The sequence below is a fragment of the Falco punctatus genome (assembly GCF_963210335.1).
Source record: "Falco punctatus genome assembly, chromosome: 3".
Lineage (NCBI taxonomy): Eukaryota > Metazoa > Chordata > Aves > Falconiformes > Falconidae > Falco > Falco punctatus.
The window spans coordinates 60,963,351-60,989,012 of NC_137582.1; the positions used below are offsets into that span (position 1 = coordinate 60,963,351).

A 25,662-nucleotide genomic window follows, 5' to 3' on the forward strand; every position below is an offset into this window, starting at 1 on the left:
TAAGTGTCTAATGCTAAGTGTGTGAATGCATTTACCTCCTCATCCCTCTCTTCTAATAGCTTAATTAAGGAGAATTTGTTGCTAGTGCCCTTCCCATGCCGCAGACGAAGGATTATGAATACCTGATCACTGGGAACTGAGTTTCTTTCAGACTGGGAGAAAAACATGGTCCATGGAATAGGATGCCAGGTTATAGGCTGGTGGACTTGCATTCTTTTCCAATTCTCTGTGACTTCTTGTGACTAACCAGGGGTCAGTACACATTTGCCTCCCATTTTCTATCTGTAAAATAGATACAGTAATTCATAACCACATTATAAAAAGGTTGTCATCTTTGGATAACAAAGTCTTAATTATATACCAACTTCAATTATTTCACTCCCTACACGAATAGTTATCTGTATGGGCACAGTTAAGTTATTGTTACATATTACTAAATAATGTTAGTAGTAGAACTAAAGGACAGTTTAAGATTTTTTCTAAACTTTAAGTGCATTTCCACTTTCATACATAATACGAAATCCACATAAAGGTGAAATTAAAACTGCTACAGCATATTGAAACAACTGTATTTGTAGAAAGTACAAATCTCATCAAGGAACATAAAAAATTGTGCAGTGCCTTTGTGCAAATAGTAAACACCATTAAGACATTTTTCATCACCCCTTGTTCTATCAGTGGAAGAATGTTTCATATTACTGCACAGGCTTGCTTGTTAGACCTCAGTAACACTAAAGCAACATCCAGGAACATAAGCAACATGTAGGCATGTTGAGTGAAGTACAGTGTGTCATAAAAGAAGTACATGGTAAAGAAAAACACATCATGTGCTGCCGATCTGCAATGCCATCTGTATACAGTACAGAACAGACTATATCATGAAGGAATGCCAGCAAGTCATCTTTGAATTTAAGCACAAATTAGTTTTATATTTAAATATATATAAAACTTCGTGATATCAAAGAAAACGAGCTAAGCCATGTATCAATATTTTACTGAGTTCATGTCTCCACAGCTAATGCAAAACTTCCTCTTATTTGTTCAGTGAGAGTTGTATAAAGGATGCCAAGGTTACAAGCATTTTATCTCCGTTAGGTACACAATACAGCCTGAGCCTGCTTTTATTGTCATTCTCCATTATTTACTGGTACTGCTACCATTTGCTTCAAGCAAACTGTAGAACAGAGATGCAAATTTATCATCTCTAGTACTCAAGCCATGGAAGCAAAGTGATTATCAACAAAAGAAATTAAATATGTTTGTTGCACACAATGGGCTGTGAAAGCTCGTATCTCACAATCTACTGGGCCTGATGCTTGGATGAGGAAAATCGGTTCCGTCCTCTCTCAATCAGTGCAACTATACCACCTTCCACCAGCACAGAAGATATGGCCAGTTGCCCATGGCAGCATCATGCTTCTTTTTTATAACATCTTTTCAGAGGCTCAAACACCTACTACACCTTCAGGTTGCTCTGGTATAGTAAGGACTGTTATCATCCCAGGCAACCTCCTCCTACAGCAGTATTCCCTGGTGTTCACTTCCAGTTTGGCTCTTAATTATTATTCAGCACTGTGGCTAAGTAATTGTGGGCTGGTTTTTTTTCCACGTTGGAATGTGCCTTCTCATTTTTTTTCCACTCTCTATCATTCTGCAGTTATTTCTCAGAAGAAAATAGTTCTGCAGATGTGGTTCCATGTACAATCTGAACATTACTCATACAGTCATCTTTTGTTTCAGGAGTTACTTCTATGATGCTAATAAATGCTTATTCTAGTATTTACAGTTCTCAGGTGAGTGTGTTAACCAAGCAGGCTTCATTGCCCACTTTGTCTCTACTTTGTTTACAGAAATGGGTCTCAGATCATACTTTACACTAATTTTGCTCTGTAGTACATATCCTTTTTTGATTAATTAAATCTAATCTATCACAAGGATAGCAACACTTTTTCATCTGCAACACTGATGGGTATATAAGCCAATTTTCTACACAGTGTTGCAATGTGAAGACTGCAACTTAGAATGTTTTTTTTTTCCAATGTTTCTAGGTCTTAATTATTTAATATGGTCTCTTCTGTTTGTCCCCTGTGTTTTCACACTTCCTAAAATAGATCACTGTACTGGTTAGATATGAACATACTAATGTTCTGAGGTGCCAGAAGGATCTTAATAGGCTTTTCTTTTTTTCTTTTTCTTTTACATAGTTGACAGCAGAGCTGATTGAATTTTAATGTGATAAGAAGCTTCTGATACCATTGGTAGTGTTTATGTTCTTTCCAGATGACCTGTTTTCAGAAGAATCTCTTCAAATGGCTTGTCAACATTCACAGTCCCTACACTGCAAATTACTTACTATTTACATTACTTAATGTGAGAGCATGTATCATAAAATAATAAAAATTGAATCGTTTCAAGTATGATTGCTTAATATTACTTGTACCGCTATGGCTGGAAGTACTGCTTTTGGATGTCAGCAAATACACAGCAAATGCCTGTACATAAATAATGGATTGAGGATTAATGAAAGCCAATTTGTTTATTTTTTTTATTTGAAGATGGAAAGTAATGTAACAGTCATTAAATATCCCTGGTATATTTCCATTTAAAACAAAAGCCTGAAAGCAATTATTTGGCATAATGGATACTAATAAAGAAATCCAGTGACACAGTAAATAATTATTTGATTGCAAGAATAATTGTCTAGCCTACATTTGCAGAAAACAACAGCATGTTCCATCTTTTCCTTACTAATCCATGCAATTAGAGCTTGTGAGGAGGCTGGGGGCAGAGTGCAAGGTTACAGAAAGAGGTGGTCTGGCCATTCCTCAGCCATCCTTGCACACCTGCCCTATTGGAGGCACAGGCATGAGCACATCATCTGCTGCATTTCCAGACCCTCGTCAAAACACAGGGAGTCTTTTTCTCCTTGGTGCACCTTCCCTTATTGATGGGTCACACTGGAAAAGGAGTTGTCTCAAACCATTGTGGTCCACAAAAGACCCTCTTAGCTATCACTGGCAGTTTGAGCAGTCATGTGCACACGCTGCAGGCCTGCATGGGCAGGACTTTGGCACTTCGGTTCAGTGCACGAAGAAGGCAGAATGCAAAAAGCAATGGGCAAGTCTGCGTATCACTGCAGATACTGGACTCCCATTTGAGGCCACACTGGTTTTTTAGAAATGCCATTTGATAAATTGATTGAGTTTACATTACAAATGCTTCTAAATCCTTTGGTTTTATTTGTCTAGTAACACATTTATGAAGTTCAACTGAAAAATGCACGTTGACCTAACATAAAATTAATAAAATACTGTGATTTTATATTTTATACTATCAAAATGAATGCTTATTAATTTATCTGCACAGGAACAGTCCCTGTATCTAATCATACATGGCCTTTGCTATTCTTAGACTGTATACTTAGGGCTGATTCTCAACACAATATAAAAATTTGGCTTAGCTACGGAATCTGTAATCTGTGCTTGAACATGGCTGCACCGTTATATTTGCTCTGCTTTAGTCAGTCTTTTAAGTGTTTTAAGAATTCATCTCAGGGTAGTATACAAGTACAAAAATGAGGTTTATAAGCAACTAAACAATTAGTGAAAACAAATCAATGAAAATGTCGAATACCAGTAGCAGCACTTAAATTACAAATGTTGATAGTAGCTTTCAGCACTGAGGAAATGAATAAGGCACAGGAAGACAACCACTGACTACAGTAAACCCAAATGTAATCTAACCAGAGAGCTAGCACCACAACCTACCTGATCTGTGCAAATGGCAATGTTAAAAGGACATTAATTACAATAACAGCTGCCAAATATATACATGCACATATACATGCATGTCTGTCTGTATGTATGCAACTGTCTGAAAGAGTAGTATCTTAAACTGTTCTAGCATGTGCATTGCTTAGTGTTTTGGGCTGTTGAGATACACTGGGGCTCTTGTCTCATCACATGCACAGGTCTCTCTCTACAGGGGCCCTCCAGGTGCAACTACACAGGCATAGCCGCTGCGGTTCCATGTAACCTGGCCTTTAGTTCCAACAGCTGCCCTGATAGATCATTTTGTCGGTTCAAATCCATAATGTAGTCATGAAACCTTTTTAATAAAATTCAGTTCGCTCTAGTGTAGTTAATCCAGCCTTTCTGAATGTTCGTATGAAGTCAAAAAGAGTGTTTCAACATAAATAAGCACATGAAAAATAAGTTACCATTTTGGATGAAGGAAAACACAGTAAGGAAAGCTGAATTTTTGTTTTAGCATGTATTTACTAAAAGTACTTGATACTATATCATCAATCAAAAATCACAATTTTTGCAGAAGTAAAGTATACATGGATAGATTTTCACTGGGCACTGCATGACTGTAGTAAGGCTCACCACTGAGAGCCAGGGTAGAGAGGGTGGGGAACGCGGAGGAGATGCCTCCTCAGAGAGGAGGAGGCCATGGTAAGAGATGTTGGAACATCAGCTGATGCTTTGCAATCTGCAATGCTGAGTACTCATCGGTATAAAACACTTCCTTCTTAGCTGTTATTTGAAAAACGTGGATTTATTTTACAGTGACAGACACATTTGCGCTCCTCGTTGCCAGACCTGAATCATAAGGTGTCTGTACAAGGATGGACCAAAGTTTCTAACAGCGTGCTGCATCCAAAACCCTGTTACTTAGATCTTCTTCAGTTCCAACATTTCTACTGTGTTCACTGGATTACACTGTGAAATGAGAGCGTTCACCAAAGGCCAAGAAGACAAGCAAACGTTCAGTCTTGTTTCTTCCGGTCAAGGGAGGTCAAAACAGAGATGCAAGCAGTGCCAACATTCAGTACCCCGACCAACAGAACTGGGTAGAAAGGAGGAAAACAGGACCAAAAAACCCTCAACAGTTTCTGCAGTTTCCCCTTATTTATTTCAGGTCCTTGCTTCCGAAGGAACTGGGTTTTTTTCACGCTGATGTACGTCACAGAAACTCACAATTCACCGAACGTTCTCTCACAGACCCTGCGGGTTCCCTCCGTTCTTTGACCCAGAGGCTCCCGCTCTGCAGGACAGGAACCGCAGGCTGCAGGAGGGGCAGGCCGGACTTCTTCCAGAGCAGGCAGCGCCGTCCCCGCCGGGGGAGCCCCGCCGGCCGCAGCCGCCGCGTTGTGGCCGAGCGGCCCCCACCGGGCCCGGCCCGCGGCCCGACCGCCGACCGCCGCCGCGCGCTCCCGCCGGAGCGGCCGGCTCAGCGGGCACGCGCGCGCACCCGGGCGCCTCGGGCCGGCGCATGCGCGGGGCGGGTCTCCTTGGGCGGCGCGGAGGGCGTGGGTAGGCCTCAAGGAGAGCGCGGCCGGGCGGGGGTCGCCGTTTCTGCCGCCGGCGCCATGTTCCTGTGCGCTGCCCTGCGGGCCGCGGCCACACGCTCGGTAAGGGGGAGGCAGCGGCGGCCACGCGTCTGGCCCCGCCGGCCGGGGCAGGGCGCCCGCTCGGCTGGAGGAGGCCGCGGGAGGGGTGGGAGGCCGCGGGGTGGGGGCCGGGGCCGGTGCTGCCCTCGCAGTGGGCGGGCGGGGCCCGCCGTGGCGCAGGGCCTCGGGAAGAGAGGCCCGGTGCAGACCGTGGGAGGGCGCCGGTGCCGGCTGTCTCCCTCGCCCTGGCGGCCCCGGTGCTTGCCGGAGCTGCTCGGCCGGCTCTGGAGGGGCGCTGCCTGCCTCGAGTGACAGAGGCTCCGGCAGCGACTGCTCGGTGCCGATTGCAGGTTATTGGAAAGCTTCCCAAGCGGGAATAAAACTTCCGACTTGGCGTACGTAAGACTAACCACGGGAAGGAAGCCCCTTGGTTTGTTTTTCGGTCCTGAGCAGCTCTTCACGCCAGTTGAAATCCTTTAGGCCAGTGCAGAAAACGGGGGCTCATCTTAGTTCGTCTTCAAGTCTGGAATTTACAGGTGTGGCTCTTGAAAACAGAGCAGTATTTGTGGATAGAATAAAGGGCTTCCATCTGAAGTGCATCCTTTTGAAGGAGCACCGCATGTGTGTTATATATACTACAGCATCACATCATTTACATGTGCCTTTCAGCATTGTCTGCAGAATTTCAGTTGTATTTGCAGGCTCTGCTAAGGCTTGTAAGATTTTTGCCCGAATTTTATATGCTGTCTGGCTCACTGAGGGCAGTCACACTGGCATGTCAGTGCAGTTCATTCGATGTGCCTCAGTCTGTTGATAAAAGACAACAGACTGAGGGTCTCCTGTCACTCAGGAGTGGTCTGCAGTCCACAGAGTTACCCAGGTATTCCAGAGTTCATCTTGGCCTCTGACACAGAAATGGCAGATTAATTGCTTTCCTGGCTGCTGCTTTCAGATGAGCCAGAACTAGAAAGCAAAGATGAAATGCATGTGTACAATATAACACACAACGGCAATCCAGTAAATTTCTTCCTGGAAGGACTGATCGTATGACTGCAGCCATCATGTGAAACTATGCTGCAGGTGAAACTACATGACATGCTTCTGAAAACACTGAGCTGATCAGGTTGTTCTTACAGAAGAGCAGGGGCTGTAGTTCCCTGGTACTTAGGTTTGTATTTCAAATCTGGCCCTGTGACTGTATTTTTGCTAGTTTGATGCTGAGCCACTTGGAAGTCCCACAAATTTTATATGGTAACAGAACTTAAGTAGTTGAGGGATTTTTTTAATATGCTATATTTCCACTTTGAAGAGATCTCAATCTTGATCTAGAATACAATGTAAAAATTTATGTAAAATTAATTTTCTTGATCTGTTTTGTCATGATGGATCCAGACAAAGTACTGAGAATTAGCTGAACAGAACTTGCATATGGGTCTGTGTGTGGTTATTTCATGTTTGTGTTTACGTTTGTCCTCTTATGCCTGATCCCACTGTTCAGTTAGATAAAAGCTGAAGAAGCATGTAAATGTAGAGAAGAATCTCGGTAGCAATGGCAGCTTTTGCAAACTTTAAAGCACATGTGATGTAAAAATTGGAAAATTCTTCATGAAATGTTTGATAAGAATTTGTTCAAGGCACATAAATAATAAATTATGCTGTGGCAGAATGTTACCTGTTTGAAGTTAAATCCTTTTAACTTCTACATTGTCTGAAATGGTCAAGGTGAGTTAAGAAATTTGTTCTCCTAATAGTACAGGAGAGCCGTTAATAGTCTTCTCTTGAGTTTAATTGATTTAATTGATTTTAATTGATTTTAATTGATTTAAATTATTAATGATGACAGTAGAATTAATGGCTTACACTTAAATAGAAATCAAGCTGGGTCTGAAAGCAGCTACTAGCAGTATGTAAATTATTAACTATTAATACTATCTATTTTCTTTGTAGATAAGACAAGTCCGATACTTACATAGAACAGCAGTGTGCAATGCCAGTGGAGGAGCCTTATTTGTGGTATGTAGTTTTCTACCTTACTGTAAGGGGGATGTGTAAGAAGTGTTTGGCATATGCTTTTTTAATTTGCCTAAAAGTTTTTGATGGGCAGAAATTTACTATAGAAGCCCGCTGGCATTTGCGAAGAAGCGTTTTTTCCAGTAGAACTTTTCATTAGAATTGTGACGGAGAAGCAAAAAGGCTTGCTTATTTATTTGGCCTTGTGTTTCTTTCCTTATATAGTAAAAACTCTTTATTAATAGTAATGGTAATATTAGCAGCATTTGTATGTGATTGCAGATGAGAGTTTGCTTAAACTTTTATCTCATTATGAAACAGTTTTTGTTTCCTTTTTTTATTGAGTTTGTAATTGAAGCTCATGAAAATTTTTGCAGGCACAATTTCTTGATTTCTAAAATTTGCTGCAGAATTACCCTTAGGTCCAGGTGTTGAAAAGTGCAATTCTTGTTTATATTATATTTGATATAACATGTTGCGTAATGATTTATAATTGAGGCCATTAGGCATTATCGTAATAGTTATAAATAGTAATAGTGATTGCAAAAAAGAAAAAGCCCTCAAATTTAACTGTGTAAAGCACGTGCGTTGGCTCTCTACCTCTGAAGAGAACCAGAAGCATCTCAGAGAGGTGTGTTCTGTCCCATTCTGCTCCATTCAGAGCTTTACCTAGCCTGCAGTTTAACTGCTGAATAATTTGGGATTTTTCCAACAGTTGGTAGAAATCACCACTGTACAAAACTGACAACTTTGAAAGGAGATGCTCAGCATTTTTTAACAGATTTTTGTTGTTGTTGCCTTTATGCAGCTGTTTCTACAGCTTTTTAAATTAAGATGAAGTTAATGGAATTACAGTACATGCTTTGGATACATTTCCAGAAACCTGAGCAGGCATTGATGATTTACAGAGTGAGAGCTGGTATTCAAGGGATAGAGGAAACGACGTAGGCTGACAACTGAGGAAACTTCAGATGTAGTTTGAGGTTAGTAAAGACAGGCAAAAGGTGTCATTTGTACCCTAACGGATGTTAGTGTCTGTCGTGACGGAGGGAAGACACAGTCACTCAATATAAGTGATCAGCAGACTTCGTTTATTGTCCCTTACAGTCACCTTTTATGCCTTCTTATAATTAGCTCATACATATTACAAAAGTTAAGCTCATTATTTATTAGTTGCCTAAATACCAAGTCCGCCCCTAGTTTCTCTTCTGTAGTTTTCTGTTCCCACCTGCAACATTCTTTTCCCACCGAAATCTTCCTGTTATTGTGTAACAAGGACAGCCAAAGACAGTGTATTTTGCTTTACTTCAGATAAGCTGAGAGCGATGTGCATTTTTGTCCAGCCAGCTGGACTATGTCTATGTGACCCTTTTCAGCTAGCCAGTTATCCACAATTCCCCCGTTTTTATTTTGGGTGACATAGGCCTGGTTGACCATTTTCAATAACAGCATTTTGACACAGGAAAATACACAGCCAACTTATAAAATCTCAGTTCAGAAGTATAATTCCAGAAATACTTGAAAAATAAAGTTAGCTTGAAGCTTTAATTTAGATGCTCTTTCTGTTCCAGTGATATAAAAAGTTTAAAAAATTCAAAGGCAATTTTAAAGTTCTGAACATGGACTAAGGCAAGCTCAAAACCCAAAAAGAAACCAAACTGATGTTTGACTAGGAATATTTGCAAATATTTTAGTGGAAAATCCCTGACCATTAACAATTTTCTGTCCAAATAACAACTGCTCTTATGCAACCAACCAGTCCATACATTTTCTGAAGAATACCTCATTGATATCAAAGAATTAACAAAGGGAAAAAATTAGTTCTAAGCTATATACATTCATAAGTGGATTTTTCAATAGTTACATACAGATTTACACACTAAGCCATAATGGCTTGTAGGTGATACACACAAGAAGAATACGTTGCCTATCTGTCTGAATGTCTATGCTAAATTTGACAACTATGCCACAAGCCAAGCCTACATGGGTGCTGTATGTTATGCACGTTCCTTAACAAACAGAAGTATAATAGACAAATTCCCAAGATCTAGTCCCCAACCTAATTATATTATTTTGTAGCCAATTAAGGAAAATAACACAAATGTGCATATCTACATGTGCACACACCTTTTAGTTCAGAACCAATCTGTGATAAAAGGCCTTAGCCTTATGGCATCATCGAATCTTAACGAGTACAGTAATTAAAAATGCAGTCTTACTGTAAGTGTGATTTATGCTGACATTCCCTCAAATGCTACACGTGAGTACTTCTCACTCAACTGCCTCAAGTTAAAATAGTAGTATTTGTTAATATGTATTAAAAAATCATTAATTCTCTACAATAGCAGTTGACTTCCATAACACTATGTAAGCAAAAGAGGCTTAAGATGGGTTTTCTGAATACTAACAATTTATTATAGACTGTCTAAACTCAGGTCTTGAAAGATTTCACTCTGCCAGACATGGAAACACTGTTGCACTCCAGTTGTGATATCCCTTTTCCCAAGTTGTCACATGCACATCTCGCTCAAGCAACATTATTGTTAAAGTTTCTCTCTGCTACATAAAAGCATATTGCACTTGTAGATATAAAAGATAGCACCCTTACTTAGATTATTATCTTATTACCTCATAACTCTTAGTATACCTTGTATCTCTGATTTCATCACTTCAAAAATTCACCAGAAGCAGATAAAACCACAGCATCAGACTAAACTACACCTTAACTGCCGATTCAAATAAAGGCATTCTCTTCAGATAGGCCTAATGCTTACAAATAATTTTGGCTGGTTTTGATCAAAAAACTATTATTACAATAATGATCAAAAATAATAATCCCGTTTGCAAAATGCCTTTAAGCCAGCCTCCTAGTCCCAACCAATTTCCACATTCAGAATACAGCATAAATACAGAATAAGAATAAATTATCTCCATCAAGGCAAAAAGGCTTCTCTTTAAGCACAGAGATGTTTGCTAGTTCAAGGCAGAAACCCATTTCTTGTAGGGGACATCTGAAGCACTTTTTTTGGTGGGTTTGTAATCAATTACGTATTTTCCCTTGAGAAGCTTAAGCTGTTCCACTTGTTTCAGGAGTGTTTCTAACTCTGAGTTGTTGAATAGGCCCGTATTTCCCAAAAATATCATACATTTCCTCCGCTGTGATTTTTATACGGCAGGTTCCGAATATAGAGGATCCGATTGACCTCTGGGGGCAGCCAGATGTTAGCTCGCTTGGCCGCTTGCATCGCCATGGCGCCGATTGGGGGGGGGGGGGTTGGTGCCGCCTTGGAGAGAAACCGCGGCCAGGAAGGGGCCTACCGTGCCGCGGCTCGCCGCTGCCGCGGGGGTCCGGGATACTATCCCATACGCTAACAACCCGAGTAATTCCTTGTTACAATCTATGTCCTGAACGCTCCGCTTTTCTAAAAAGCATATGAGCGAATCGTACGTCGCTTGTCTCTCCATACCTTCGTCAGCGCTGTTGCAGCCTTTGCGAGACTTCGGCGACGCGTGGCCGGCGGGACCCTCTGTAGGTGCTCCCGGGCGCGGGGACTGTGCCCTTCCGCCTCCTGCGCTGCTTTCAGGACCGGTACCCGAATCTCCGTCGAACCGTGGCTCGCAGGTTCAGCCCTCTCTAGGGTCCCTGTTCGGGCGCCATTAGTCGCAATGGAGGGAAGACACAGTCACTCAATATGAGTGATCAGCAGACTTCGTTTATTGTCCCTTACAGTCACCTTTTATGCCTTCTTATAATTAGCTCATACATATTACAAAAGTTAAGCTCATTATTTATTAGTTGCCTAAATACCAAGCCCGCCCCTAGTTTCTCTTCTGTAGTTTTCTGTTCCCACCTGCAACATTCTTTTCCCACCGAAATCTTCCTGTTATTGTGTAACAAGGACAGCCAAAGACAGTGTATTTTGCTTTACTTCAGATAAGCTGAGAGCGATGTGCATTTTTGTCCAGCCAGCTGGACTATGTCTGTGACCCTTTTCAGCTAGCCAGTTATCCACAGGTGTCTGGCTTATTTGCTGGAGGGAGGAGCCTGAAAACAGAAAACAAAGTAGAAAAGTGAAGTTGTCTGTGTTAGTTTCTTGTGATTTGCAACTGTTTATTTAATAGCATCAATTTATTTTTATTCTGCAACAGGATTTTTGCTGGAAGAGCATAGGAAATTGTTTGTGTGGGGGCTTGTTCTCTGTGTGTGTGTTGAGTTTTTTTAATAGGGTAATATTTGTTCTGTGAAGTAAAAGGCTATGAGAAGAAGACATTTGGATGTCATTGTGTGTGTGTGTGTGTGTGTAGTTGCCCTAACTACAACTAAAAACCTTCAGAGCAAATTTCAAGGGAAACTAGTCCTGCTGATTTGAGCTAAAGGCATTATTTTAATCAACAGTAGCTGTTTGTATACAATCAGAAAATGGGTCGTGTGTGTGTCCATGTCCCATTTCTCTAGAGGAAAAAACCCAACATGAAAAAGGTCTTAGCAGATAAAGGGTCAAACAAAGGCTGTGAAGAACCGCTTGTGGAGGAATAGTGTGCTTACCTGGGAATAACTGTAACCTGTTGTGGTGGTCCTCTTTGTATGTCAGTTTACACACAAATGTCTTTGTTTTGTCTTGCAAAGCATATTGGCGCTTCTTGTTGCCCTTGCCATGTATGAAATCTCTATGTGAGGAAGGGAAATGCATACAGTGTCTTTGTTTTGTAACAGCAGGGGACAGGCTAGCAGGGGACCTGGTGGTCTAATTAAAATCTAGTATTAAAAGGCAGTTCTAATCTCTGTGCCTATGCATCCCTTTGCAAACTTTTTTCATGCAAGTTTTTGCCTTACATCTTACCAGAAATGTACAGAGATAAGAGAACTTCTACTGAAACCTCGTTTTATTCTGAAACAGCAAGAAGATACTTTCTCTCAACCATTAAACTCAGTCTGGTGCTATCACAGGCAGCTGGATCACACTCCAGAAAGAGCATATCAAATTCAAAACTAGATAAATTGTTTGCCCATAGTAATATGAGGGCTGCTCCAAATCTATCATTTCTGATGGTTAGGGAAGGCCTGATTACAAACATACTTGTATTTATAATAGTTATTTTTCTTTCTTTAAACATGCCCTCTCTATATTTGACTTCTGCCTGACTTTAACCTCCTTTTTAACAGCTAAAACTTAACTCTTGTACTTTGTGGGTTTTAACACATGAACTGAGTTTCCTTAACACATCAACTGCCCTGATGTTGCCTTTGTCATAGGGCTGCACAGGGATTCAGTAGAGAAGGTTACAGAATTGCTAATTATATTTTTTGTTACTTGTGAAATGGTCAGTTACTTGGGTCCGAGAGCACTTCCAGTGTTCTTAAATTAAGAAAGGTTTGTATGTGGACTTCTGCTGGAACAGTGAATACTTGCCCTTTGGAGAAGTAGTAAATTTCTTTGCATTGCTGATTTGATACAGACTTTTAATAGGTTGTTGCCCTAAACATAATTTCCCCTGCAGACCATGCAGTTTTCATTTTGATTTACAGTGTTTTTAACTGGCATTCACTGCAGGGTACAGGTCAAATTTCAGGCCAGCTTTTTTGCAGTATACATGAAAGCTAAATCATTCTAGTTATTCTATTGTAATTCTTCAGTGCTCTTTAATAATTGTGTCAAGAAAGACAGATGAATAGATCACTGAAAAAGAAAAATAAAATGGCCCAGGTTGGTGTAGCAAAAAATGTGAGATGACCATCCAGCAGCCTTAGTACCTTCCCTGGGAGAGTACTGTGATCTATGGGGACAGCGTGGCTTGGGTAGGCCTTCTCAGTGCATTTTTCACACTTTTAAGTAGTCTAGGCTGGATGCTGCAATACAAATACGATACAGTAAAGCTATGCATGGAATCAAAACCTATTGTGTAAGACTTCAGGAAGTTGCAGAGCGCGTGAAAGGGTATCAGAAAAAATGGATAGTTTGACCTTGCGTTTCAAGAAACGGCTGTAGTTGGCATATATGTAATTGTATTTAGTTTGTGTATGGAGGAAGCCTTAATATATCTTGTTTCTTTTTATAAGCATCTCTTAGATGAGGAAAGGTTGAGAGAGCTGGTCTGTTAGAGAAGGCTGAGGGAGTGGGGATCTTATTAATGTCCATAATACCTGAAGGGGGGGTGCACTGAGGGTAGAGCCAGGCTCTTTTTAGTGATGCCCAGTGACAGGACCAGTGACAGCCTCAGAGAACATCAGGAAACACTTTTTTAATGTGAGGGTGACCAAGAACTGGGGCAAGTTGCCCAGAGAGGTTGTGGAGTTTCCACAGAAGGTCCGGAAGCCATCTGGACATGGTCTGGGTAAGCAGCTCTGGGTGGCCCTGCTTAAGCAGGGGGGTTTGGCCCAGATGACTTTCAGAGGTCCCTTCCAACCTCAACCACTCTGTGATTTAAGACAGTATTTTTTCCAGTACTATGTCCTGAATTGTGATCTTTCTCTGCAGAATCTATAGCCTAAAAAAAGGCAGAAATGCACTCACCATTTAGAAGTGAGATCGTGCAGGTCTCTGATAAATGGTGCGTCATCATACAAATGGAAGACTAGGGAAAAGGTGACTGACAAATTCCTAACAGCTTGCTAAGCCTAGAACTCTGTAAACTCTGGATGAAAACTATGAAACTTACCAGAGCACAGAATTGGGTGAAGCCCACTTAGGAGAATGGTGAATAAACAAGGTGATATGATCGTATTCAGTGTTCAATAAACAAGGTGATATGATCGTATTCAGTGTTCACCTGTGCTGTAGCTTTTACAGTGCATCTTGGAGCCTTGCTGCACAGAACTGACTGTGACAAACCAGCTTCTGATATAAAGTATTATTCCTTTTCACTTGTAGGGTATTTAAGGATATCAGTTTAGAGATGATAGACTGAAAGGAGCAGCTGTTCTAGACAAGAAGATTTTAATAAATATACTTATTTGAAAACAAATTCAGATCAAGTACAATTGTAACTGTATGAAATAGCTATGGAAAGCAGACTAGCAGCCTGAAATAAAACGGGCATGCAGATTTGAGAAGGAAAAGTTAAGTTATGGAAATACTTATCCTTTATCCCCTTGTATTTGGTCTGTGTAGTTGCAGAACAGGTCTGTAAGGGGAAAAAATTGAAAGTTGCACAGTATTTACTATCAGTTTTTAGCAAAAAATTGCTGATGGAGGAACTTTCATTAAAATTGGTATCAACCCACTAACACTAAATACAAGGACTCAAATCCTTTATCTGGAAGGGTCAGTATAAAATAATGGCAATTGTGTTCGTAAAACCTGTTTTATGTTGTCTTGTAGACCACAAAATAGACAATTAATTCATACTTCATAAAATATTTGTAAAGGGAATTGCTTATCTTTCTGTAATTCCTGTTACTAGGGGGAAGTCAGCCTCGGTGGAGAAGTGTATATTGACTGTAGTTTTATATTTGACTTGGAACTGTAGTAGGGATACATGTTCTCCAGTTGATGATGGCAGTAGTACTGTCTGCTCCAGGATATAGGCAGGATAAGCAAAGGGAATCTCTCACTAGACCCAACAGATGTAATTGAAGTTAAGTGTTTGGATTTTCTATAATTCCATATTAAAATTTCTAAGTCCAGGAATAGCTGTGGACCATACATACTTTCATTTTTGCACTGATAATGGTCTTTCAGTAGGTAAGTATCTTGCAATGTTAAAAAATTTCATTAAATCCTTTGCTGCTTAATAGAATGCAGTGTGGAAACTGCAAAATCACCCTAGGTTACTTGAGATAATGATCAAAGTCAGTGGAGTGGGTTTCTTTCTCCTAAATATACTTTTAAAGCTTTTATTATTAGGTAGTTGTGGATTACTTTTAACATCAAGCCTCAGGTATAACTTGTACTTTCCTCAAACTTTCTCAATTTGAAAATTATAAAGTTTGGAATGAAGCTTAGCTGTGATTATTTCAAGGATACCATAATGAGCTGCTTAGAGATAACTGAAATTTTTGTGCAGGAAGTTTTTTTTGGTGGATAAGGATTTTCATCAGAACTAAGATTTTATTATAGGAAAATGTCACTTTCTTCAAGACTTCCAAATTTCTATTTTCTGAAAATAGAAGAACTAATTTCAGTTTGATGTTTCCTTAGAAGACCACCTTAAAAATAGTATGATAGAGTATCTTATTTTGGAAATCTTAATTCAAAATTCTGCTTCTTCCATTCTGATTCAGAATTGTATCTAAAATTAAAATGTTTAAATCCAATACAAATCAAAAGTTGATGTTAAAATGAATTAATAATGTGTTAGAATGTGCAAACATTTTAGTTGCATAGTAAGCTTCTTGATGAATTTTAGAGTATTTATAGTTAATGTCTCACGGGAAAAGAAAAAATGGGCTGTTGTGTTAGTCCCTTGCTGTTTATTAAGGTATTAACCGGAGGACTCTTAATCTACCAGAGATGAATTTGAACATAATTGCCAAACTGTATTAACAGTGTTTAAAGAAATTTATATTTTGATAACACTGTATTCCTCAGGAAATAATTTTTTGAATAGGAAATAAGAGGAATAAGTCATTATTTTTGAGTGATTAAATAATTATCAGTATTTTTGATAACTTTCCCAGAGATATTTAATCATTTGAGTACTATGAAATTTTTATCTGGAATATATTGGTTTTACCCAAGCAACTCAACTGTAACTGTCTAATGAGAAGACATTTTACAACAGTAAATCTGTCCTGAATAATTTCCTGACAATCCCTATGTTTACACATTTTTTTTCTTTTTCTGAAGCACAGAGATAGTCCTGAAAATAATCCAGATACTCCATTTGAGTTCACACCTGAAAACCAAAAGGTATGCAGACAAACAAAGTTAAATACACAGACTTTGTTTTCACATCAGTACTGATACCTTTTCCCTCTTTCCCTTTAAAAAGCGAATAGAAGCAATCATAAACAACTACCCAGGGGGACATAAGTCTGCAGCTGTCATGGCAGTACTAGATTTGGCGCAAAGACAGCATGGATGGTTGCCCATATCAGCTATGAACAAGGTATTTGGTAATTAATTGTCTTTCAAGCAGAATAATACTGTTTTCTTTAAATATCTTGCTATAATATTAGCATACTAGTGTAGGAATTTACATGTGGTATGGAATTGTGAGAATTTCCTATGAGAATATGTTTTAAAAAATAAAAGGGAAGACTAATGCAGAAAACTGGGGGCTCTGTTGTTTACATAATGTTAGCTCATTGCTAGAAATTGCAGACAGAAGAAAAATTACATGAGCCCTGTTTAGATAGGCGCTTTTCCCAGAATCATCCTTCAAGTAGGAACAGAAACTTGAAAGATTTGGTTCGCTGCTGAATTTGGGGAAAGAAGAAAAGAACAATGGAGTTTTTCTCCTCCCAGATCAGTGGCACAACATGCATTGCCAGGATTGTACTCTAGGCCCATAAAGGCTTCTGCAGAGCAGTGTTAGTGTAGTATGTGTCATGAGTGTTGTATAATGCCTCACAGAAAGTGCCCAGAAGACTTATCAAGTTATATATTAAAATGGTTTCAAAATAAGCAAGCAACTACACTGCTCCGAGGTGACAGGTTGCATGACAGTAATCAAATACCAAGAAATAAAAATTTCTGGTTTATATTCATATCAATAAATCTGTCCTATTTTGTGGTGCAACCTGGCATATCAGTTTTAAAGTGAAAAGTTTTAAATGCACTCAAGATGTGCTGAGTGTCAGTGTTATAGAAATTATTGAAGGAGTTAAGTGCACATTTAGGGAAGGGCAACATATCTGCTAACTGTTTCTACAGTGTAACATAAAGCCTCAAATCCCCATTACTACTGAATGGGGCAAGTATTTTTGTTTATTTACTCTAAAATATAATATCAATCCAAAACTGAAATAATATTAAGATATTTTTTTAAGTGAACAGATATTTTCCGTGGCTTGTTACTTGTCTGCTATAGAGACTGGAACGTAAAACAGTTACCCTTTTGAAAAAAGAGCCAGTTCTCAACCTGAGCAGTTTGCCAGGGTTCCAGGTTAATGAGGTCAGGGATACTTGCACCAGAACTGGCTTCATGGAGATTGTGCTTCACTCCCTATTTATTAAATGTGATGCCAACCTGCAGATGCAGTTGTGGTGTTTCTTGGGCCAGCCCTGGTGTGTCACAGAACCTGAGACACACCTGCTGTATCTGAATTGGGTGAGCTAGTGCCAGCCTATAAGTATCCCATAACAAAAAAGTCCTATGTGGGTTAGTGCAAGCAGATTCATACAAATTTGTTCATTCATACAGCAAAAGAGAAGTAGTATGAGCTGGAGCTGACAGTGAAAGCTGGAACCCAGCTGACTCCTCACATCTGCTTGTGCACGGTGCTAGATGCTGGAGGGGAATTGCCTTGAACTCCACACTGCTAATCTGTGGCTTAGTGACCAAGTTTGTGCTCGAGCTGGGTGACTCCAATCAGAGTAACTCAAGTGCTTTTTCTTGGCACTTGAATACAGTTGTGCTTTGATACCCATCTCCTTCCTCTCCTTTATCCATTACCAACAGAGGACAGGTGATTTTACTGAAATGGTGTGTTAAATGCCTTTACTAATGCCCTGTGAGAATTCAATATAGTGTGTTTTCCCCTTGTTACAGGTTGCTGAAATTTTAGAAATGCCTCCCATGAGAGTATATGAAGTGGCAACCTTCTATACAATGTATAATCGCAAACCTGTTGGGAAATACCATATTCAGGTCTGCACTACCACGCCTTGCATGCTGCGAGATTCTGATAGTATTTTAGAAGCCATTAAGAAGAAACTTGGTATGACACGAATTTGTAATACTTTTTGTGATTTTTTTACCTTTGCTTAATGATACTGAAGTAAATTTTTTCATATGGTGGGGACAGAGCAATAGTATTGAAATTATAGAGTGAAATAATTGGAAAACAGGCACTAAACACTTCACATTTCGGATTTGGCATTTATTCTTTATTTTTAATAATTTCAATACAGTAGAGCAGAAAAGACCATTGTCTGGAGCACCATTCAGTGGTCTTAAAGTGGTTTTAAGGGCAGTTTGCCAGGAAATACATTATTCTAGTATGACTCTGGACTGAGAAAGTAAGCCCTATCCCATATATAGGAGAGGACTTTGAATGCTATGGGGTACTTTTTTATATGTGAAGTAAGATTTTAAGGTATATGCTGTATAAAAGTTGTTTGTGAGGGTTTTTTTACTTATATAAGGTGATAGAACCATAGAATGGTTTGAGTTGGAAGGGACCTTAAAGATCATCTAGTTCCAACCCCCCTGCTGTGGGAAGGGACACCTTCCACTAGACATAAAGGGAGGCCGCTATAAGGTCTCCTTGGAGCCTTCTCTTCTCCAGGCTGAACAACCCCAACTCCCACAGCCTGTCCTCATGCAGGGGGGTGGGGTGGCGGTGCTCCAGCTCCCTGATCATTTTTGTGTGGCCCTCCTCTGGACTTGCTCCAACAGGCCCATGTCCTCCTTATATTGTGAGGCCCCAGAACTGAACGCAGTACTCCAGATAGGGTCTTGCAAAGACCTGAGTAGAGGGGCAGAATCACCTCCCTCAACCTGCTGGTCATGCTTCGATGCAGCCCGGGATTCTGTTGGCTTTCTGGGCTGTGAGCCCACTTTTCTGAGTCATGTCCAGTCTTCCATCCATGAGTACCCCCAAGTCCTTCTCCTCAGGGCTGCTCTCAATCCACTCATTGCCCAGCCTGCATCCATGTTGGGGATTGGCTGTTAAATTTCATGATGTTCACACAGGCCCATCTTTCTAGCCTGTCAAGGTTCCTCTTGATGGCCAACGTGATGTTAATATACCTTAAGTATTCTCCATGGAAAAAGTCAATTGAGAGTACTGCATCATACGAGATATAAGGAGAGCTCATGGGTTTTGTGTGTGGGTTGGCTTTGGTTGTGGGGTTTTTTCATCCTTAGGTGGTCATGTGGAGGGGGTAAGATCAGCAACTAACAACATTTCCACTTCTATGAAGGCACAATCTGTGCTAACATTTCCTAAGAATCACTGTGACAAGAGCTGCAGAACAGCTGCTTGTTATCTTGCACTTCATATATTCTGTTGTCTGGAAAAGGCATATTTAGATTAAATTTGTCTTAAGTTTGTTACTGCAAAGGTAGCTTAATTTTAACGGAAACTCTTAAGCTTGAGAAATCGAAGCATTAAGTATTAATTGTGTAGCTCTTACTGAGACACAGACCTTACTTAAGACTTTTACTAGTCCCCCACTCCACACACGCACACCCAACTATGGAGGAAAACTGCTTTCAGCATTCTTCCTTCCATGGAATATTTTGTCAAGATCAGATTCTGAGATGTTATTCCAGCTAACCTGCCCTCTGGGGAGGTTCTGTATCTGTATTGCTACAACAGTAGTGTGTCATGAAGTTAACTTAAGTTTACAGAGTTGCTGCATAAATGAGTCTTTGTGTATAAATTTGGAACTTGATTATGAATTTGTAGCTAACAATGTTAATGCTTGGATCTGTTTATTTGGGAATTTAATACTCAGCACTGCATATTAACATATTTCGTATCGGCATGTGAAAGCTATGTTTTCCCTATTTTTTGATTCTATTGCATGGATTGCTAAAAATGTTCCTGAGTAGAGCTGTTCTGTTTGTTAGAATTGTCATTTCATAGTTATTTTTAATAAATCATACCTGCAGACCTGGAAATGAGGTCTCAGAAATGTATCTGAAAACAGACTTCACAGTTTATTAGAATTTTTAATGGAAACATGTTGGACGTATTTAAGGGGACTTAACTATGCAAATGTTTAAGGCCAAACTACAAGTAATGAGAAGTCTATGGAGTACTTAAATTTGTGCTTTATTAAACTTGTTCAATAAGCATTGCTGAACCTAGTATTCTTTATTGGTTTAGGTATAAAAGTTGGGGAAACCACACCGGATAAACTCTTCACGCTGATAGAAGTGGAATGTCTAGGTGCTTGTGTAAATGCCCCGATGGTACAAATAAACGACAATTACTATGTAAGTATTACATTCCCTTTTTAAAGGTTAAACTTTTTTGCTGGGTTACCTGTACTATCACATGTTTCAGATTGTGAAGTTTTGGTCAGTTACTTCAAATTCCTATTGGCAGGGGCAATGTTACAACCTAGGGCATCTTTTAGTTTCTTGGACCCTTCCTAGAACACTTCATCTGTATCACAGTGTGTCAGTGTATTTTTCCTTTCAGTTACTGTCTTGATTTATACAAGTGGGACAATGTATTTTTGGTGGTAGTGGTCTGCCAATAATCTGGAATTTTTAAATAGGTATTTGATAAGCCTTTAAATGTGCTTTAAAGCAGTCTGTTAGAAAGCGTGGACTGGTTTAACGCTATTTTTGAACTTCTGGAATTATTAATTATGACTCATTTAGATGCCATCAGACCAAAGGAGTTAATGTATTGACTGAATCTAAATATTTAAATATTTAGTTCTTTAAAAAAGCAAGTTATTGGTCTGACTAATATTTTCAGAACTGTTCTCTTGAGCTGTATCCACATTTTTTTATCACAGCTGACCCTATTTTGCAGTACATGCAACAGCACGTGTATAGTGTGTAGGCAGAGATCCAGCTCACTAATGTACCAAGGAAGCTGGAAACACAAACCAATGTTAGAGGGGACCCACATCAACACTGTTAAGTTTTAACATAGCTTCTGCAACTATATGTAAAACAAATTTTTCACGTTAAAATGACAGTAGGCTTTTTCATTTTCCTTATTGTTTAAACCAGTATGTGTGTTAATGGACAGGATCAGAATTACCTATGCTAGGTTAACACCTAAGAGCACAATTTTGAATGCTGCAGTTAGCACAATTGCTGACTATTTTTCTGTTTTGTCAGTGGTGGTTGGTTGATCATTTATTTTACTTTTTTTTACAGGAAGATTTGACACCCAAAGACATTGAAGACATAATTGATGAACTAAAGGCTGGGAAAGTTCCTAAACCTGGCCCGAGGTATATTTGTATAATACTGGCTAATTAATTGAAGCCTGATCCTTTTCAGAAATTAAATTCCTGTTCCAGTGATTTCAGTTCACAACCTACAGCTAAAAAGCATTAATTTACTGAACAGAATGGCATGCTTTCTGTGCCTTTCTATACATTCAAAGCCAAAAAGAACAGGAAAGAACTGAGAATTTTGATGTTATTGATGACTGACTGGAGGAGTGAAAACATCAACTCTGACTTGGCTTAGTACTTAACCGGTGAATGATATCACCTGTTGGAATTTTTTTCGTCTTGATCATTTAAATCAACAAATGCCTGTTGGTTGCTTGGGTTTTTTTTTTATTTCTGACAAAAAACAGACAGTGAGTTTGTTAAAGTGTTATTATTTCTGAACTTTTCTTATCAGTTATTTCCCACTGTTCTTTATTAGCCCAACTATGCTTATGTGATGGTGGAATTAATTTGACTTGAGCGTGTTAGCTATTCCTGTTGATTCTATAATGATTTTTTTTTAATACAAGAACAATCTTAAAACAGGTACAGTTTCCAAACACAGGGAAGCATCACTAACAAAAATCACTGATACAATTGGATACTGCCTTTGGTATTACTGGGATCAACATCATGTGTTGGCTGGCCAACCTGCAAATAAATGAAAGAAAACTAGTGGTCCTGTCTTGCATTTCAGTTAGAAGACTTTGTCACTACCCGATTTAGAATCCTTTTGATTTAAGAGTAGCATTCTGAAGGAGGAATAGGAAGAACAAAAGAAAAAAAGTGGCTTCAGCCTTAAGTCAGATTTTGTAACTTGTCTTCTATCCAGTGATTAAAATAGTATCTGAGATTATAACAATACCAGTAATGAAAAAAACTGCTTTTATTTTTCAGGAGCGGACGTTTTTCTTGTGAGCCAGCTGGTGGCCTTACTTCTTTGACTGAACCACCCAAAGGACCAGGCTTTGGAGTTCGAGCTGACCTCTAAGGATTTTTGTAATACAAAATGAACTGTCTAAAAATAATAAAGTAACTTTAATCTCAGTAAAGTGATGCATGTGCTATTACTTTTTTTAAAAAATGAAGAATGCAACAGCAAATAGTGTATGCTTACTTAACTCCTGTAAAGCATAATCGTAATTTTGGATTATAAGAAAAGTGGTTCTGTAAAGTGACTCGCTAAGAGTCCACTTACGGTCACTGAGAGGTGAAAGCTGCATCTTTTGATCTGTCATTGAAAATTCCTTCCACTTTTTCTAAGGTTCTTTGACAAAGCATTAAAACTGACTAAATTACAAATCTGGTAAATGCATAATGAAACAAATTGAAAGGAAATTATCTGTCACAACTTCATCACAGTTTACTTTTAATTGCAATTCAAAAACTATAAAAAAATGGGAAAGGAGATCCAAGCTGCATTTAAAAAAAAAAAAACAAACTGGTATGTTCAGTAAGAAGTGGTTCTTCTTGAGTCACCATTCAGTGACCAGGAAAAATGAGAAAATTACCATTTTTTGTTACAAAAAACCTCCAACCATATAGTGGTAGTACTTTACTAAAAGAATGTACAGCAACAAGGAACAACTTCCTGTACAAATTCACTCAATACAGCCAAGGTATGCAGTTGGGGGCACTTTAATACATGCGTAAGCGTAATATATGAAACTAGATCAGAGATCCTTCTCTGACCTTACTGCTGTGTATCAGCTACTTTTAAGAAATCTGTGTGAAATTGAGGTATTCCTCCCAATACAAAGTTGAATTGACTGCATATTAACACAATATCTATGCTTATAAAATCTGGCAAATGCTTTATATATGTACATATACATACATTTCACTGTAAATCAGGAAATGTGAACATGTTTGTCACCTGAGAGCATATTGTGCCTGCCTCCTCTAAAATCTGCTGTGGAACTTACATTTATTACAATTAATGTGATAGATGGAGCTTAACTGTATTATTTGTATCTTATTCTACATTATGTTGTTTGTTTTTATAATCTGATTAATTTTCTAAACTATTGTCCCTCCTTTAAGTCAGATTTTGTATCTACAGATTTTCCTGCATAATGATTTTATGTGTTTGTGCCCCACCTTTATTTCAATAGGCTCTGTGAAGTTCCTTGATTTATTGTTGAACAAGTAGTGTTACTGTTGGTAGTTCTGAAAACAATATATGTTTATCGTTTGTATGTAAAACTTGCTATCCCTTCTACATTACTGAATTTATAAAATTAAATAATTTAGTTGCATACAAATGGAAAGTAAACTTGATGAGTGAAGCAGTTGCCCTATAAGCATGAAAAAACACCTTGCAAGTGGTATAGAATACTGTGTGTATCAGAAAACATTACATTGCCTGAAGTATTATCTGTACTTTAAAGTTAACGAACGCTTTTCTGAAAGATAGTATTGAATATTTTAGGTAACAAGTATTACCAGGACAAAATTTCTGTTATCCTCAATTCTCAATAGCAGAGGGTTACTAATAGTAATTCTGGGCAGCTGATGCTAACCTGTCAAATAAGTAAACACAGTTCTGCAGTTTTGATCTACCAGTTATTATCTTGGACTGTAAGAGTACCAAGTGGTCAAATGAAAAACAAGTACAGCAGCAGTCAAGACATTCCTTAAAACGGGTAATGCAGCAAACAGAACTGATCCTGTGTTTTCAGTGGTCTTGTTTGCCCCTTTTCTCCAATGAGGGAAAAATGGAAGAATTCACATGCTGTAGAAATTCTCTAAAAGATGAAGTTAAAAAAAACCAACAAAAGCAATAAACTGGGGAGGAAAAGAAAAAAAAAAAAAAAAAAGACTACCTAGAGAAATTTTTAAGAAAAACAGGTACAGTCTTGGGAAAAGAAATGAGATTTAGAACATGGAAGCAGAAGATAGGGAAAGAATCCACTAGACTGAGTAGGTCGTGGTTCTTTCCTTTGGTAAAGATGGAAGAAAAGTCTGGAGTAATAGGAAACCACCAGATACCCAATGATGTGTTCAATGTTGGATAACTGAAAGACTTCCAGACCTCCACATGCCACTAGAAAAATGTTACTTGGAACAGTGTTCTGTCACTACATAGGAAGAAGCAATGAAATTCAGTTCTACCTGTGCAGTGTGTTAGCTGGGCTCGCTGGCTGACCTGCCAGAGGCCAGTATGTATGCTTTCAGCAGCACGTCATGCAAGTTCTTAGCATAAAAGTTCTTGATTTAGTATTTTGTACTGCAGTCTGAGATTTTTCAAGTCATTCAATTACTAGATTGAAGTCAGCAATTACACAGTTCACCCGTTTGTCTTTGTCAAGACCAGCAGTTCACACAGCTGACAATACAACCGTTTCTCTAGGGAGGGCAGATCAAGGGAAGTGCTGTGCATGCCCCCACAGTGGAGCTACAAAGGCATTTTGCAGCTATGCTGGATGTAAAAGGGAGTGGCTTCTGGAGACAAGGGGAAGAAGCTAACAGTGGTAGCAATTAACTGACTGATGCTTTTTACTAGTCCAAATAGTAGTTCTTAATAAAGGCTTAAGGAACTATTTTTTAGTTACTGATAGATACTATTAGAAAATGTTAACATCTGCTGCTGGAGATGTTCTCATGAGACTCCTTCCCTGTTACTTCAGCTGCTGGTTGCAAACACCTACCAACACACAGTGAAATCCTGGAGGTGCACCACTCACGCTGATGCACAAAGAATGCAGCATTGCACCACTGCACTACACTGGAAGCCTGTCATGTTTTACAGGGTCAGTCATCATTATCCCTATATAGTACTGTGGAAAGAAAAAATACCCCGCCTTGAGAAACAGTTCTACTCCACTTATGCTGACAGTCTATAGCCCATCTGCTCTTCATCCGCTTGCCACCTCAAGTGATGATCTCTGTAATCGATGCAACAGGAAAGTGAATGCAACTCCCTTTGTTAGGTGGTCCGAGGTGCTGGCCTACCTGCTCCTGGTCAGCTGACACTACTCACCTTACACTAGCAGAATCAAATAAAAATGAAGGCAGTTGCTTTATATATCATCTCTGTGTTTGTACACCAAGATTTTGAAAGCAGGTGAGAGAAGTCTGCCTAGACAATGAGCTGTTGTGCAGCGTGGGAATGTTTGGGATTTGTGATGCTATTCTCTACCCATTCTGGAACATGATGGGTGGAAATCAGAATATAAGGGAAGTCCACACAATAGATAGTTTTAATCAAAGTCACCTTTTAATTCTGAAAAATTCACCTTT

General features: G+C 39.2%; 1 protein-coding gene and 2 long non-coding RNA genes across 6 annotated transcripts in view; 2 read left to right on the plus strand and 1 right to left on the minus strand.

Annotated features, from left to right (window-relative positions):
* The window catches only part of LOC308060367, a 32,773-nt gene extending 27,650 nt beyond the window's left edge, over positions 1-5,123 (minus strand). For all 4 annotated transcript variants that reach the window (XR_013926687.1, XR_013926688.1, XR_013926689.1 and 1 more), the window contains exons 1-2: positions 4,983-5,123; positions 123-282 (exon numbers count right to left, since the gene is read on the minus strand). This is a non-coding gene — a long non-coding RNA (uncharacterized lncRNA). The remainder of the gene's footprint in view (positions 1-122; positions 283-4,982) is intronic.
* NDUFV2 (NADH:ubiquinone oxidoreductase core subunit V2) lies at positions 5,117-22,472 on the plus strand. The gene is made up of 8 exons (XM_080378993.1): positions 5,117-5,416; positions 7,343-7,408; positions 16,192-16,254; positions 16,337-16,453; positions 18,059-18,227; positions 20,346-20,455; positions 21,359-21,435; positions 22,318-22,472. The coding sequence occupies exons 1-8, from the start codon at positions 5,375-5,377 to the stop codon at positions 22,409-22,411; spliced, it is 738 nt and encodes a 245-aa protein (XP_080235119.1). The 5' UTR covers positions 5,117-5,374; the 3' UTR covers positions 22,412-22,472.
* On the plus strand, positions 7,415-14,462 carry LOC308060368. Its single transcript, XR_013926691.1, has 2 exons — positions 7,415-8,436; positions 11,421-14,462. It is a non-coding gene; the product is annotated as an uncharacterized lncRNA (long non-coding RNA).
* Positions 22,473-25,662: the final 3,190 nt, after the last annotated feature.

Coding starts and splice junctions, on each gene's coding strand:
- NDUFV2 (XM_080378993.1), top strand. CDS start 5,375: ATGTTCCTGTGCGCTGCCCTGCGGGCCGCGGCCACACGCTCG. Junction 7,409..16,191: donor GTGGAGGAGCCTTATTTGTG/GTATGTAGTTTT, acceptor CTTTTTCTGAAG/CACAGAGATAGTCCTGAAAA. Junction 18,228..20,345: donor AGCCATTAAGAAGAAACTTG/GTATGACACGAA, acceptor TTATTGGTTTAG/GTATAAAAGTTGGGGAAACC.